Source organism: Montipora capricornis, chromosome 3, assembly GCF_036669925.1.
Source record: "Montipora capricornis isolate CH-2021 chromosome 3, ASM3666992v2, whole genome shotgun sequence".
In the NCBI taxonomy this organism is placed as follows: domain Eukaryota; kingdom Metazoa; phylum Cnidaria; class Anthozoa; order Scleractinia; family Acroporidae; genus Montipora; species Montipora capricornis.
Window position 1 is genome coordinate 44,086,204 of NC_090885.1, and position 15,315 is coordinate 44,101,518.

At 40.5% G+C, this 15,315-nt stretch overlaps 1 protein-coding gene across 1 annotated transcript in view; it reads left to right on the top strand.

Annotated features, from left to right (window-relative positions):
• The window catches only part of LOC138043237 (uncharacterized), a 50,180-nt gene that overhangs the window by 23,314 nt on the left and 11,551 nt on the right, over positions 1–15,315 (top strand). The window contains exons 10-18 of the mRNA XM_068889402.1: positions 670–824; positions 4,242–4,424; positions 4,573–4,855; positions 5,240–7,216; positions 8,290–8,476; positions 9,377–9,453; positions 10,036–10,225; positions 12,303–12,430; positions 13,088–13,273. Coding sequence (XP_068745503.1) covers positions 670–824; positions 4,242–4,424; positions 4,573–4,855; positions 5,240–7,216; positions 8,290–8,476; positions 9,377–9,453; positions 10,036–10,225; positions 12,303–12,430; positions 13,088–13,273 — 3,366 coding nt within the window. The remainder of the gene's footprint in view (positions 1–669; positions 825–4,241; positions 4,425–4,572; positions 4,856–5,239; positions 7,217–8,289; positions 8,477–9,376; positions 9,454–10,035; positions 10,226–12,302; positions 12,431–13,087; positions 13,274–15,315) is intronic.

A 15,315-nucleotide genomic window follows, 5' to 3' on the forward strand; every position in this document is an offset into this window, starting at 1 on the left:
ACTTCAATGATAAACATTTACTCAAGTGCCCTTTTTGTTATTACTTTTCCGGTAACTTAAGTGTTGTCACCCATGATTGTGTTCCACAATGGCATGTGTATGCTTTCATGTTCCATATAGCCTATAGCTATATGAAAGTACACTCACTCTCAAATTTTTGTAGCGGAACACAATAAAGTGTACATGTACTTAAGGGAAAGGAGAGTGAGATTACAGTGACTCATTACCTCAATGAGAAAAAGGTTAAAAAATTGGGAAATAGAGCTCACATCTGTTTCAAGGTTTACGTGAAGGCTTCATTAATTTTGATGACATTTTTGTAAGCTCTACAGCGGAGCATTTTCATCTTTCCACGCTTGTTTCGCCAACGTGCGGTTCGTCATTATCTTGGGTCAGTTCGCTCAGTTCGTTCAAATGGCAACCAGTTATATATTTGTTCTCACTCGGTATTAGAATTTGCCATTGACCGTTGATAAGAAATAAATTACGATTAATTACTTACAATTTACGAAAATCAGCTGTCGCTTAATATAATCAATGTGATCTTAAAGGGGCTGCATTTGGATGTCCATGCTCCAATGAACTTTACCAATTGGCGAACTGACCCAAGACGTTGGCAAACGACCGTTAACCTAAATGTACTGTATGGTATATTGAATCCTTTTGTAGGATGAGATGAACAGTCGATATGAACGTCTGAAAGTTATTGCCGTAGATGAGTTAAACCAGGATTCTTTGTCACCTCGCCTCGTGATTAAGCTGATTTTGGAAATACGTAATGAGGTCAAAGAATATAACACATTTTATCGTGTGGCGTTCTCCAGGTAGGATTTGTGGTTTGTCAACATATAGTCAAAAGTGTTGGGGGGTTTTGAACAATAGGGCCATTGTTATTCGAGAAACAATTTGCGCCTCACATTGGAAGAGGTTTTTTGTGACATTTTCGGCCTTTGTTGATTTATCGTGTTGTGTAATATTCGAACTTAAGAAATTTGCATAGGTTGGTTCAAAATGACACCCCGCCAGCGCTCTCGACTCAAGTTCTTTGGGCTCCTCTTTGTGGAATTTCCGGATTCCCCCCTGGGACATAAACGCTAGAACATGTGAGCCAAAGGGCCACTGCTGGCACGACGTCTGGGTGACCCCTCAAATGGTGTAAATCACCCCCCACTTGAAAAAATTAATTCGAACGCTGCAGGTCAACACCATCCAACTCGAGTGTCTTCTATTTTTGTGTAACACGTACTACAGGCAACCCAGTTTACGCTCGTGGAACGTCTAGTTTCTTTTTAAATTGCTTTTTTGGCAGTTGGCGTACTTGGGGAGGTAGACAGTTCCAAACTTTGGCGCCGAAACGTGTTGCTGAATTATGTTGTTGGCGAAGTCGGGAACATTGAATGTAAAAATTACCAGAAGAAGAAGACGTAGTTTTATAGGGATGAATAAAACTTGACTTTCTAAATAGTCTAGACCTAGGGTTCCATATTGGAAGTGAAGTGCTGCCCCATGTAGAGAAAGATGGTGGGCGTGAGACATGAAGATATCACATGGTGTTGGAGATGGTTGGAAAAATGTAGTAAATTAATGTCGTAGAACTGTCGTAGAAATAAGCAAGTTTTCCAGAATTTTTTTGTATTTTTTGTTTTAGCCATGTTTTTTATCTTGACGCATGCGTTTTTAAAACTTCGCATTTGCTCAACACACAAGAGTAATATGAACTTGAACGATTTATTTTTACTGGTACATTTTTTCACTCATTGTAGATTTCTACTACTTGCAATAAATTCTGATGAAATAATTGTCAACAATAATTATTCTTCTGATAAACTGCTGTCAAAACGTCATAAAACGTTCGCTACCCTGATGAATACTTCCCAAAATACTTAAATTTACACCTGACATGACCAGCAACTGAGTAACTTACCATACATTAAAGTGGACATACTCTCAAAATAGATCATATTTATAGGTAAGATTTTAGAAGAGATAAATGGAGGAACCTCATGAGTTCGAGGCTTTGAAAATTTCATAAAGCACATGGCGCGTTTTTGAAGTAGTAACCAGCTCGACGCCAGGCAATTAAACCGTATGTTAAATAGGGAAACATCAGCGACTGATAAATACTAGGTAAAGTGTTAAACGGAACAAAATGTCTCTAGCGGGCAATGATTCCAACAATCTTACTAAGTTTAGAAGCAACTTAATCAATGTGGAATTTCCAAGACAAATGACTATCAATCAATACTCCAAGATATTTTACGTATTCTTTCCATTCAAGTGAGATGACTGTATTAGTATCGTTATCAGTTAAATTTAGATTTACTTTATATTCGAGCTTTTTTGGCGTGGTCGTAGTTTGTTCGCCGTGAGCCGTCAGCATTGTTAACTGTGGCCTCAAGAGAGAGGAGACTATAATCAACAAAAAGCATGTTTGTGTCATCTGCAAAAAGGTAGAAGCTTAAGTTTGAAGAGGAGTTGAAGATAACATATGTATCAAAACGAGTAGAGGACCTAACACACAACCTTTTGGGACCCCGCAGGGCGTTGTCGCTTTTGCAGATACTTTCATTTCCACCTCTGTAGTTTGCACACTTAAGTATGAAGAGAACCAATCGTTTACAATGCCTCTAACGCCATAATGGTGTAACTTACTAGCTAAAACTGTTGTATAAAGAAGAGATAAAACGTGGCCTTAGCAAAATACGAAAAAAATTTCTCTGTCTTCCAGGGTATGACACGCTCTGCTGTTGCCCTCAAGAACCTTCGAATTTTCGGTTTTAGCCTTTTAGGTCTTCAAGCACACCTTGCTGTTGTACTTGATACATGCTTTTAATATTTCTCTAATAGATGGCTCTTCTTTGTTTTTATTTCTCGTTGATACTCAAGAGTAGAGGTGATTTTATGTTTTTGGCGGATTTGTCCACTTCTGTCACTTACCCACCCACTCTCTCTCATTCGGCTAATTGTAGCACGTGATTTCCATTTTGTGTCATGTTTGGACACGCAGCTGTTTCGAGAAAAGTTGTACAAAAGGAAGCATAAAAGCGTACGCAACAATGCCGAAAGGCATTATGGTAAACTGTCAGTTTGAGTCAACGAAAACATGACGGCAATGCTATCGAAAACGTCATCTAGAAATACATGCTCACGCTATGTTACTCACATTGAGATATGAGTGAGTTTCAAAATTCAGTCAAATGATCCAGGCCATGTCAATTTGTAACAAAGGGTTAGGATTCGCAGAGAAAGCATGGTTCTGACGACTTTTGCCTTACTTATTTTACGTCATGTTTTGCAGAGAAAGTCGGAGAAATGTACCATAAATCGTGGCGCACGTGCAGAGGCATCATTTTTGCTAATGAACCCTTTTATTTTGGGACGTGTTTTGGTAGCGTGATGACGGGAGAGAGCTTCAACATAAGTCTGCGCGTACTCCTACTTCATCAGCGCTATATCCTAAGAACTCTTTCATCCAACTAGCTCGCCACCGTAGGTCTTCACTGGACGGCCGTGGCATCTTCGATTCTGGACGTTCACTACAAGTTGAATTTATTCTATTGAATGACTCCCATACTACCTTTCGGCATTGTCGCGAACGCTCTTACGCTTCTCTTGGACAACCTTTCTCGAAACAGCTGTATGCAGGCCAATTTCTGGCGAGCTCCTATGTCTGCGAGAGGATGACCGAATCTCAATTTGGTACAGTGTTATCTCCCAAGTGAAGTGGAAAAACCCTATTCAGCCTTATTCTTTATTTCATTAAAAACAATTTTTTATCTCGCATATTCTGGAAAGGTCCCTTTTGAAGAAATTATTCCGCAACATTACAAGATTAAAATTGAGGTCACTCGCAGCACTTTGCCCTCTTATCATTACTATTTCGAAAAGTATGCGACTGTCTGTTAAGATTCCCGCTTTCGATTCTCTGCCGTTTATATTTAGTTATTGATAGACAAAGTGTATAAAATCACGACGTGAAGTTAACCCTGTTCAAAGCTTAAGAACACGCTCTGGTGGCCTTATCCCTCTAATGTGACAGCAATATGGAACACAGCTCTGGTTTTTGTGATGTATATTTCCAGCACATGTGTTAATTTTCTTGTCACAAGTGTTATCAACTTGTTTTAGTAACAGTTACCTTTGATTGATGAAGCTTAGAATCCATTATAAATTGAAAATGGATTATACCCTAGTTGTAAGCTCAAGAGTCTTAGAATAGTTTCAATTTCGTTTGTATTCAGTTACTTTGATGTGAAAGAGCTTGCAGCAATCGGGTTTTATTCGTTGCTGATGTCGGATGTTGAAGAACTTTGTGAAAATCCACCTCGAGCCCGCAGACCTGATAATGTGGAACCCAATATGCTTTGCTTAGCCTTCCGATTGTCCAAACTGGATAAAGATTGGTCTATGTTCATTCCTTTCAGGTACACTGATACACATGCACTAGTCATGAAATTGAAAATGTTACTTGTATTTTGTGTTCACAAATTAGTGACATGATTAATTGCTATTAACGGTACTCCTTAAAACATTATCTGTCATTGATCATCGGTTATTTTATATATATTGCAGTCGTCAAATATGGCGTCAGCCATTTCAGGAGTTTGCGCAGCAGTGGTTGGATGCCATTAGTCGTTCACTTCGAACCCTTGTTCCTCAAATGACCGATCGTGACACGTGGAAGGCTGCTGAAGTGAACTTCGCAGTGTCACAAAAAAAGGGGTGCCACGCAACGAACGAAAGAAGGCCAACTCAAAGACCTTTCGGTGCAAGGTCGGCATCACTTCAGTCTTTGATGCATTCACAGCATTCTGCATTCGACACCGTTCGTCCTTCGTCCAGTATTCCTGCCAAGGTTTGCTTTTTTTCCCTTTTAGATTATTGAAACCCATTATATACCTCAGTAATAGGTCAAATTAGGCACGGGTTTTGATTTGTTCTTTTGTCTAATCCGCTAGTAACCTGTTTTAATATTTCCTTACTATATTAAACAAACAAATTCCATGTTGCCGAACATGTGTTCATCACAAAACAGTTCAAAATGCGGGGATGAACATCAATGACACATTTCGGCTCTTTATATTGTTGATACAGCATTTTGACGTCATCTGTGATCATCTGAAGAGACAGGTGACAACATGGAATTTATTTGTCTCAGTTAGGATGTGTTTGCGGAAAAAGTCACATTTGTAAAATTTTCTTCGTTTCTTTTATCAGCAAAACTGTTTTTTTTTTACAGACTTTGAAAAGTGGCAGAAAATCTATCGGCAAGCATCAGTCATCACATACCTCTATCGGCTCTTGTCCTGTGCTGAGACCAAAATGTCCGAAGCGCCCGCGGCCTGGTAGGTCTCCTGATAGTAGTTCAGATGAGGAAACCTCGAATCAAGGCACCCAAAGCCATATAAAGGAGGTAGTGGTCCAAATCCATCAACCAAAAGCAAAAGGTGGAATCGATACCAAAGGTGGTGTTGATGCAAAAACTGAGAGGCAAGCAAACGCTGAGGATGAAATTTCTAACGAGGTGGTGACTGCGGCACATGTTATTGAGATCGAAAAAGATGATTTACGCGTGGAGACAGAAGCAAAGACGTCATCCGGTGTACTAAAACTATCGCGAACAAGTACACAAGTGGATAACTTCCAAACTATGGACAACCAGGGCAGTGCTAAATTGAGTTTCTCTCAACCAAGCAAAGATCAAATGCTAGAGGATAAGAGTAATGTCTCAAAGATTGGGTACACAACTGTGAATTTTAAACGCGTTGGCGTAGGCGAATCTCAATACTCGGAGAAGCACCGGGAGACGTATAGGGCGGATGGAAACGGAAGGAACAAGGCTGAGCAAAGTGATCTTGCCAACCCGCGGAGCAGCAGTGCAGAGGTTGGTTCTGACACTGATGTGAAATCCAAAGGAGATAGAGCTTCTACGCCATTCACGATGCATTGCGTTTCCCACCTTTCCGACAATGAAAGTCGAACTGAGGGTGCCCAAATGAGTTTAGAGAACGAGGACCTCAGCAATTGTGTGTCAGATCACGTGAGTGTAAAAGCCCGTAGTAAAGAAGAAAATGGTCACGAGAATTTAATTGAGGAATCTTTCATTGCAAATGATCATGAACGTTACCCTTGTGTCGTGACCCCTTTTGAGAATGAATCTTCTGACGAGTCGAACAGTGAGACCTTGATTCACTCTTCAGCATTGTCTATTGAGCTTGCTTCTGATCAGCAGGAGTCACAAGAAGGTCATCATGAAAGGAAAACGGAACAAAGCTCTTCTTTGCCAGGCCTAAATTCCAGCAGTTATGCTAATGTTAAGACACCAGTAGAAGACAGAGCAGTCGACAGAAAAGAAAAAGGTAGCAACTCTCATGTAAGATGTCAAGCAAAAGACGTCCGTGCTGGAAATGACGAGGAAAAAGAGCATAAAAAAACTGTGTTGGGGTCAAGTGATGTGATTGCTGCCGGTCAGAAACCTAGTTCTCCAATCAACATGCCGCCGTGTTGGCCCAATAAACTCACCGCAAGGCTGCGCGATACCTGTGGCTCAGTCGGCTCAGCACTTTCCATTGACGGTTTTGTCACCGCCACTGGGTCTGTAGATAGCTTTAACAGTGCATGCTCTGAAGTTGTTTCCTCTCAGGTGTCTTGTTCAAAAGGCAAAGAAAGCAAAGTTGATCATTCAGTTGATCATTCAAGTGATGTGATTGCTGCCGGTCAGAAACCTAGTTCTCCAATCAACATGCCACCGTCTTGGCCCAATAAACTCACCGCAAGGCTGCGCGATACCTGTGGCTCAGTCGGCTCAGCACTTTCCATTGACAGTTTTGTCACCGCCTCTGGGTCTGTAGATAGCTTTAACAGTGCATGCTCTCAAGTTGTTTCCTCTCAGGTGTCCTGTTCAAAAGGCAAAGAAAGCAAAGTTGATCATTCAGAAACACTCCGTGCCTCACAGGAGGATCCGTCAACGAGTGCAAGTCGCAGTGACGATGAAATGGATAAAACCCAATCAGGTGATAACCCGTTACAGGTTCTGCCCATTTCTAGTTCCTTTGTGGATGTACTTTGTGCTATAAGTCGTCTGGCATCATTTGTCAGCCATCTTTGTGAGATCCTTTGTCCAAACGGTGCTCTGCAGAATGATGAAAATGGGGATGATGGTTTGAGAGTAGAGTCCTTGAGAACAAAAAGACAACTCTACAATAAACTATTTCAGGTATTGCCCTCATTTTGTTTTATTAAGTTAACAAAAATCCTTCAGCATATTTTATTAAGTGGTCCATTTCTGTACACTAGCACTTTCAGCGTTCATAGATGTATATTTTTGTTTTGGAGTTAGTGTACTTACTGTGGCGGCGGGTCAGTACCATAATATGATCGAATTTTTTGGAGTGAATCCATGGCGTGCATTAGTCAAGAACGCAACAAGTTTGTTCGAAGCAAGCAAAGAAGGTATTGGAAGCGTTCTGGGCTTGGAACTAATTTGACCACAAAATAGACGGAAATCGCTTTTCCTGGAGAAAATAGTTTGTCGCGGAAGTGCCAAGTAAAAACAAAAGAAAAACAACTCGTAGACGAATGTGAATTTTTCATTTCGCCAAAAGCAATGTTACACACACACAAGTCGTTTTATGAACATTTGTTATGTACGTCTCAGGGGAACTAAAACGCTAGTTTGCTTAATTCCCAATTTAAGGCAAATTCACGGGCCCAAAAAAATTATTGGTTTCTCTTATTTAAAACCGCAAGAAATAAGGTAGCCCGTTTGTGCAGATGTGTCTGGAGAGAATTGGTATTGCTTAATGTCCTTAATTAAATGAAACGGACAGTCATGGTAGTACAAGCATTTTGTTATCCTGATGATTCTCTGCAACTCCTTGACGAACTTTTGGTGAGTGATTGTTTTCCAAGAGTAACATATTCAATATCTGGCTCGAAACAAAGTACTCAGAAAATTGCTAGTTTTCTTGAAAAAATCTCTCCTTTGACAAGCCTGATAATGCTGGACAACTCTCTGCAATTCCAGTGGACATACATTTAGTTCACTCGTACTCAACAAAAGCAGCACCCTCATCCGTCTTTGGCTGGCATTTTTTGTTGTAGTTAGAGCGAAAACACAATGTTCTCTCTTCAAACACTTAACCTCGACCAGTACAGGAAATCCAGTAAAGGAAGAGATCGAATCAATTACACTGGGTTGGCACATATGTACGAAGATATACCAATCCTACGTTCCCGGATTATGGATACGTATCGTGTGTTTCTTAAACTCCAGTCTTTGTTTTGTAGGTAGTTCATTCGTTTGTTAAGTTGTACCTGGACAGTGTCCTTGCAATCGAGACTTGCGGACTTCAAGATGAAGTTCTGGCAGAAATCGTGGATGACAGACTTCTACGACATCTGACACTTGAGCGGGAAGCTGGAAATATTTCCTATCCCACAGTGGGACAATTTTGGAATACAATGGATACTATTGGTAGGTGTTCACTTGTCGTAAATTTCCACTGGTGGAGTACAATGCTCAGTGTGATGTTGACAGGAGTTGTGATCTAGATGGAATGGTCTTCACTTATGAGCCATTGGGTTTTTTCCGTGTGTTACCGTTGATGGATACATATATCTTATTAGATGTTTTGGTGTGTAGTATCGCTGATTATTTTTACGAGTTGTGCTGTATTTTGACGAGCCCGCTAGGCCGAGTCAAAATACAAACAACGAGTACAAATACTCAGCGATACTACACACCAAACATCTAATAAGCTATTTATTATCCAACGTTATTTGGCTCACATTTTTAGCAAATGAATTGTAAACAACCGAGAACGTAGGACAGATTTGTGCATGGGGGGAACGTCAGCAACTAAACTGGTCAAACCGGTTCTCTACTGTGCAATAACCAAGTATACAAATAACTAACTGTACAATATCGTGGAAAATTTGTACTCGTTTCGTGCGTTTTTTGTACAATAACTATTACAGTTGGATAATAAATCTCTTTATTTGTTTTTCGGAGACGTAACATTCACCATCTCGGTTTATACGTTTGCGAGAATGCTAAGTTTGGACAATTTCATTCCTAGTTGTATAACAAGACCTTTGTCATTTGAGTCATCTGATGGCTTAGTCATACGCGTTTCCAACTGCTCATTAGTGGAATATCCGAGGTCGTAGATTCGACGTCTGTTGGAAAAATCAAACTTTTCTGAATTTCCCCTAGTCACCACTGATAAACTGAATACCTTAGTTTTCGTTAACCCTTAAGTAGTAAAAGGAGTAAAATCCATAAGTATCACTCTTACGAGGGAAAGCGTTGAAGGTCCTAATCCTTGTAAAGCAGATCAGTCACGTAATCGTATTTTCATTTTTTGTGATTAAGGGCGAATTGTTCCTCCATGTAATGAAATGTCAACGACAAAAGGGAATCATGGCCAATGTGAACCACTTAGTCATCAGGTTGGTGTAGTTAGCAAACAAGCCAATGAATGATACCAAACTCATTTTCCATCATACTGTAAAAAGAGATAAAAGAGAGAAAGTGCTTTTGACGCTTTATTTAAATATATGGATATATGGTTAGCGCTTTTTGCTTTTTATCACATGGTCGCCTTTGTGATACCTTCGCTCAAATTTTTTTTCCTAGTGTTTGGGTAAGGCAGTAGGAACAAACCTGTTCTGACAGGTCAAAACGATGTTTTTTTTTTCAATTTTAGGCTGTCCAAAGTGAATCAGTAAAAATCTCATCCTGGCAACTTAAGTGGCCGTAACTCTTTGGCCCTTGATATGTGCTTAGCCTCTCCCTTACTCCAACATAATATCATTAGTAATTTCAGTGAGTAAACTTTAGTAAGACAATTGCACTAGCGAATAATTAACACAACCTGGATAACAGTTCGAAGAATTTAAGACCATTGTTTTGTTGTATACATCAAGCTTGGTTTCTTCAGTGCTATGCTCTCGATGTTAAGTAAGCAGCGATGAGCAATAATTTTGTTGCTGGTTTCCGTGACTAACATTTGCTGTTGAATTTGCTTACAGATGGGCGTCCGAATAAGTAATGTGACGATCTTAAGGAACAAACTTGCATGGCTATGCGAATATGTCGTGGCACCTGTAAACAACCCTCCTTCGTTGCTAAGTGCAAGCAGCAACGAAAGTTTGTTGTCACTTTCACTATCGTACTGTGAATGCGGGCCAAGCTTGGATGGCGTCACTAACCATAAGCCAGGTAAATCACATAATAAAAGACAAATCTGGAAAGATTTAGCGCTTTGAGCACAGCAACTCATTTTCATCATGAATGTATGTGCTTCGTTACCATTCGTGACCCTGTACTCAAACCCATTTCATATCATTAAGTGGACCACATCCCTGCCCATTTTTTTCGGCTTCATTCATAACCGGGAAAAACAGAGAAATGAGTCTACTCCTCATTTGACGTCACAAACCGAAACAGTAGAAATCAGCATTTGAAAGCACTTAGTGACGTCAGATGTGAAATAGACCAAGCCATCACGTGGGACAAACAATTTCCAGGTTTGTTTTTTCGAATTTCTGGTAACTTCAACAGTGCTCAAATTTGAAAATTTGAAGTTTGGCTCAAGAGGATATTTTTCTAATATCTGAGCTTCGGGGCAGTTGAGTACAACGCTTGCGTTGCATCAAACATTAGGGACTATAAGGGCCTGGACAAACGGGAATTTTTGGCGTTTAAACAACATCAAACATTGTTTGGTGACCAAACATGCTGATGTTGAAGTGAGTGGCCAAACGGTTAAAACATGTTTGATCTAACTTGGATCAAACTCCACAAGCAAAGAACTATGAGTCACAAATACGTAAAACACGTGGATACAATCGGCTGAGCAAGCGTGGTACGCATCCACGCAAACATGTTTGATACGGCTAGCCAAATGAACAAAACTTCGCCTTCAAATTTTATCAAACAGCACCAAACAGCACCAAACAAGGTGGCCAAACGGTAAAATGGTTGGTCACCAAACAATGTTTGATGTTTGCCGTTTTGCCAGGCCCTAAGATCTACGACGGCGACGTCGACGAAAACGTCACTTCAAAATAGAACTTTGCATGATCGCAAGTCTTTGGCGATTATTCCATGTGGTTCATATGATACAATGTGGACGAAGTATCCTAAAAATAAAACAGTACGAGCGGTTTCAGAGTAAAAATAGAGAATGAAAGATTCGCATTTTTAAGTGCGCGTTCAGTTGTCGTTAAAACCTCAAATTTGGTGATTTCACGTCGTTGTTGTGAAAAGTACAACAAACATATGAGCTAAAATGCATGCTGCACGGACACTATTTTGAAAAGCCTCTGTTTATTTTGTTTGTCCGTTTTGTCTGCGAATTATGAGACAGAAGAAATAAAATTATAGACCGAATGCATAAATGGCTACCAAAATAATATTCTTTTGTTTATGTGCAAATTAGACTCACTAGCCAAAATACAAAAGAAATGTTGCTTGAGTGCGAGGTTAGTAAGTCTAATTAGCACATAAACAAAAGAATACATTGTTGGTCGCCATTTATGCATTCGGTCTATAGCGTTTACAAAAGATGATAATGACGGGAATCTAGAAACGTCAAAAGTGAACTATTACTCTAAACTAAAGGCGTTTTAGGTATCAGGTTTATTGACAAAATAATTTACGTTAAATGAAGGAATGTTCCTTGTACTTTCCAAGCAATTGTCGTCAAGGAGGCCTTGTCTTTTTAAGTGCGAAAATCACTCATACATTTCATATATAATTGGCACTACTCACGTCCTTTCACGGGACGATATAAACCTAACAAATTGTCCTCGTCTGTCGCAAGAGATGAGGTTTCATATCTTGTTACAATCTCGACCCCAGAGCTTTTCTCTTGACTGAGGGAGAGAAGAGCTCTGGGGAACCCTGAAGCAAAATGTCTTCTCGTTGGTTTTCGTGAAGAACAATCAAAAGTGTTTCTAATTGGTGCATTCATGTTAGCACGAGGAGTGAGCAGGCACCGTAGTTCACCCTGGAGTCAAAATAGATACGTTTCGTGTCTGAGGAAACGAAACAAAAACTCGCTTCTGGTCGCGCGCACAATTCTTTAATACATATTTCCCCGTTAACCTGTCGCGTAGTTGTCCGTGGTTTAGTGGTCATCGCGATTGCCTCTGAATGAGGCTTGGGCTGCCTTCAACGAGGCGAAAAAATCTTACGCGTCGCAGCCACATCGCGAACCCCCCTGCCCCCCCCGAAAGTATTTGTGTGGAGTGTGACTTCATTTAATTCGCATGATCCTTCGTGCTTTTCTCAGCTGAAGCAACCAGACGCGATGCTCCTCGATCCATGTTAGAAGAGCTTCTTAGTAGAGGGATGTTGACAGACGACTTAGACCATTTTTGTAGATTGGAGACAGCTCAATTCATGCTTGTGGCTTTCAAGGTAAGTGCTTGCTTTGTTTTTTTTTTCTTGTGTGTTGACCAGTCGTTTCAGCTGTCAACTGAAAAGACAGAGGGGACAGCTATTAGACCTCATCAAGCAATGGTGTGGAGTAAATCGTTCCTTTCACGCCATCTGAGAGTACGTAATTTGCACCCTCTGAGTAGGAGTGCTCTGAGTCGCCTAGATACCCAGCTTGTCTCGTGCAAACAAGAACAATTGTCCGCCTCGCGGTGTTGCAGAAAGCCTCACAGCTTTGCCAACACTATTCACCGCTACTTGGTGAATGATTTGTAATTTTATTGCTGTGTTTAGTTGCCGGGGATCGGCTTGCCTTTGTCTCCTAAGGTTTTCACAGCTGAGATGTTTTGATGATCGGAGAATCTTTATCTTGCTGCTGATTTCGTTTTGTGGTATTAACATCTCTTGCAAATGGACTCTTGGGAACAGTGAATGCATGACATAAGCTTCTTCAATGATGTGGACGCAAATGTAGTCTGTCGCTCATGGTAAAGATGTTCGTTGGCCATTTTGTGAAAAGCACCATGAGCTTGTTTAGATAGGATCATCTGGAAATCGAATGGTTTTTTTTTTTTTTTCATTTTTAAAGAGGAAACAGTCATCATATTCCAGAGTTATTGTGTACTTTTCTTGTTTCAGATAAGCAAGTCGTTCAATCAAGTTTTGAGTTCTTTACTAAACCTGAATCTTCCAAGATACACTATCAGAAAACGTCTAAAACCGGCCATGGATTTTTTGACTTGCGAGTGTCGTAGGTTTAACAGTGTACTGTATCCAGATTGCTTCAACAAACTTCTCACGGAAATCTGGGTTTCAGTGGCGAAGGTAAGTACAGATAAATGCATGGCATGGTACGTGATGTATCCCGAGTCAACATAACACAAAAAGATATGCCTGTCTTATGGATGGCATGGCAGCAAGCACATGTTTATGTCGGGGTTTTTCCATGCTTAGTAGCTCGCAGTGTGTGTAGATACAACATTCCTATTTTCAAGGAATGATGAACAACCTAGGGGACGAAAGAACACGCTGGGTTAAACTGGCACAAACTAGAAGAGGGAATAATAAAGGAAATCTTGGCAATAACATCTTTCAGATAACTAGGGAGATTCCATTGTCGCATCGGTCCCTCCTTAGAAAGTTCAGTATTCCTCATAGCAGTGCACATGTTTTGGTTCAAACTTTTAAAAACCAGTTCGATTTTGATTTTCCTTTGCCTCAAATTACGATGATGTAATTAGACAAAGAAAAATGAAAATTGAACAGGTTTGAAAAACTTAAACCAAGAAAAAATTTGAACCACAGCTGACATAGACGCTTGGAATGGATCTTGAAACGGAGTCCTGGTTTGCTCAGCCCTTCTTATTGGAACAGTACCTTTCTTTATGTGACCATAGAAACACTTCGCAACAGGCGAGCATCCTCTCGCACAAGTTTAACGCTATCTCGCTTTCTTCGACACTGTAAGGGGTCTTAGATCAAACCGTTTGATAACTTGTTGGCATGACGTCTTTGCAGCAACAGCACTTTATCTATTTGGTGAATGCCAAGTGCCCTATGTTTTATGTTGTGCTTCGTGTTCTAATTGGTATCATATGAGATGTGCTGCTGTGAAACCCGCAGAATTCGGTCAACTCGCCAGCAAACGGTGGACTTGCTCTATGTGTTGTTCGAGAGAGTTAATGGATGAACTACCTTTCGATGATGTATATGACAGGTTTGAAGCGGCCATTGACTTAGAACAGGACGAGCAAGAAATAACGACCTGTGGCGATGGCCTATCTGATTTTGTGAAATAGTTGGAATGTGGGACTTCCAATAGAGGCGTCATATTAGCGCACTTGAATGCGTGTGGTCTAAGAAAGAAGATCGAGGAACTTAGGTGCCTCCAACAACTGTGTAAATTTGAATTTCTTGCAATCACCGAGACACATCTTGACAAAAAAGTGCACGATTCGGAAATATAAATTCCCGGAATGAAGTTCGTAAGATTAGGTAGGAAAGGTCGAAAAGGAGAAGGATGCTTATTGTATTACGGGGAGCATTTGCACGCTACTCATCGTAAAGATCTTCTCACACAAAATATCGAAGCAGAGTGGCTTTAAGTCAAATTTCCAAGTTCTTCGGTGTTGTTTTCAGTAATCTACAGATCGTCAGACGCCAGTGAATTCTTCGATATTATTAGTGCCACCTTAGAAAAAGCTTGGCTAAAAACGTCTGCTTTGCGAAGAGCTAAAGCATCCTACTTTACCAATATGTTTGAAGAAGTAAAGAAATCTAGTGCTTACTGGATAACAAAGCTACAAATCGCTCAGCACGTAACAGAACAATAGGCCCCCTTAAGAGAGCAGATGGCAGTTATGCTTTAATGGAAGAAAGAGAAAAGATACTTTTCGGGGATCGGTGAGAACTTAATTAAGTCACTACCAATGCCACGGCAGCTCGCCTCAGTAAATGGCAACACGACAAAGTAGCGTCACCTCTATATTACCACCTAAAAGCCCTATTTCAATTACAAACCGTTCTGTTGAAGAAAAGATAAATAAATTCAAGAGTAATAAGTCCGTTGGACCGGATGACATCTCGCCTAACTTCTCAAATTGGCAGGAAAGCACCAGCATTGGTCAACCTTTATAAATTACAGCATTGAACGAAGAACTGTCTTTTCCTCGTGGAAGACTGCTCTATTAACTCCGCTTTTCAAAAAGGATGATGAAACAGACTTTGGAAATTATCGACCTGTGTCCCTTTTAAGCGTACCAAGTGAGGTCCTGGAAGCAGAAATAAAAGATTGACTGGTGCAGCACGCTTTTGTCGACAATCAGTTTATCGCAGAGAAGCAATGGGCTTACTGACGCGGCTAATCG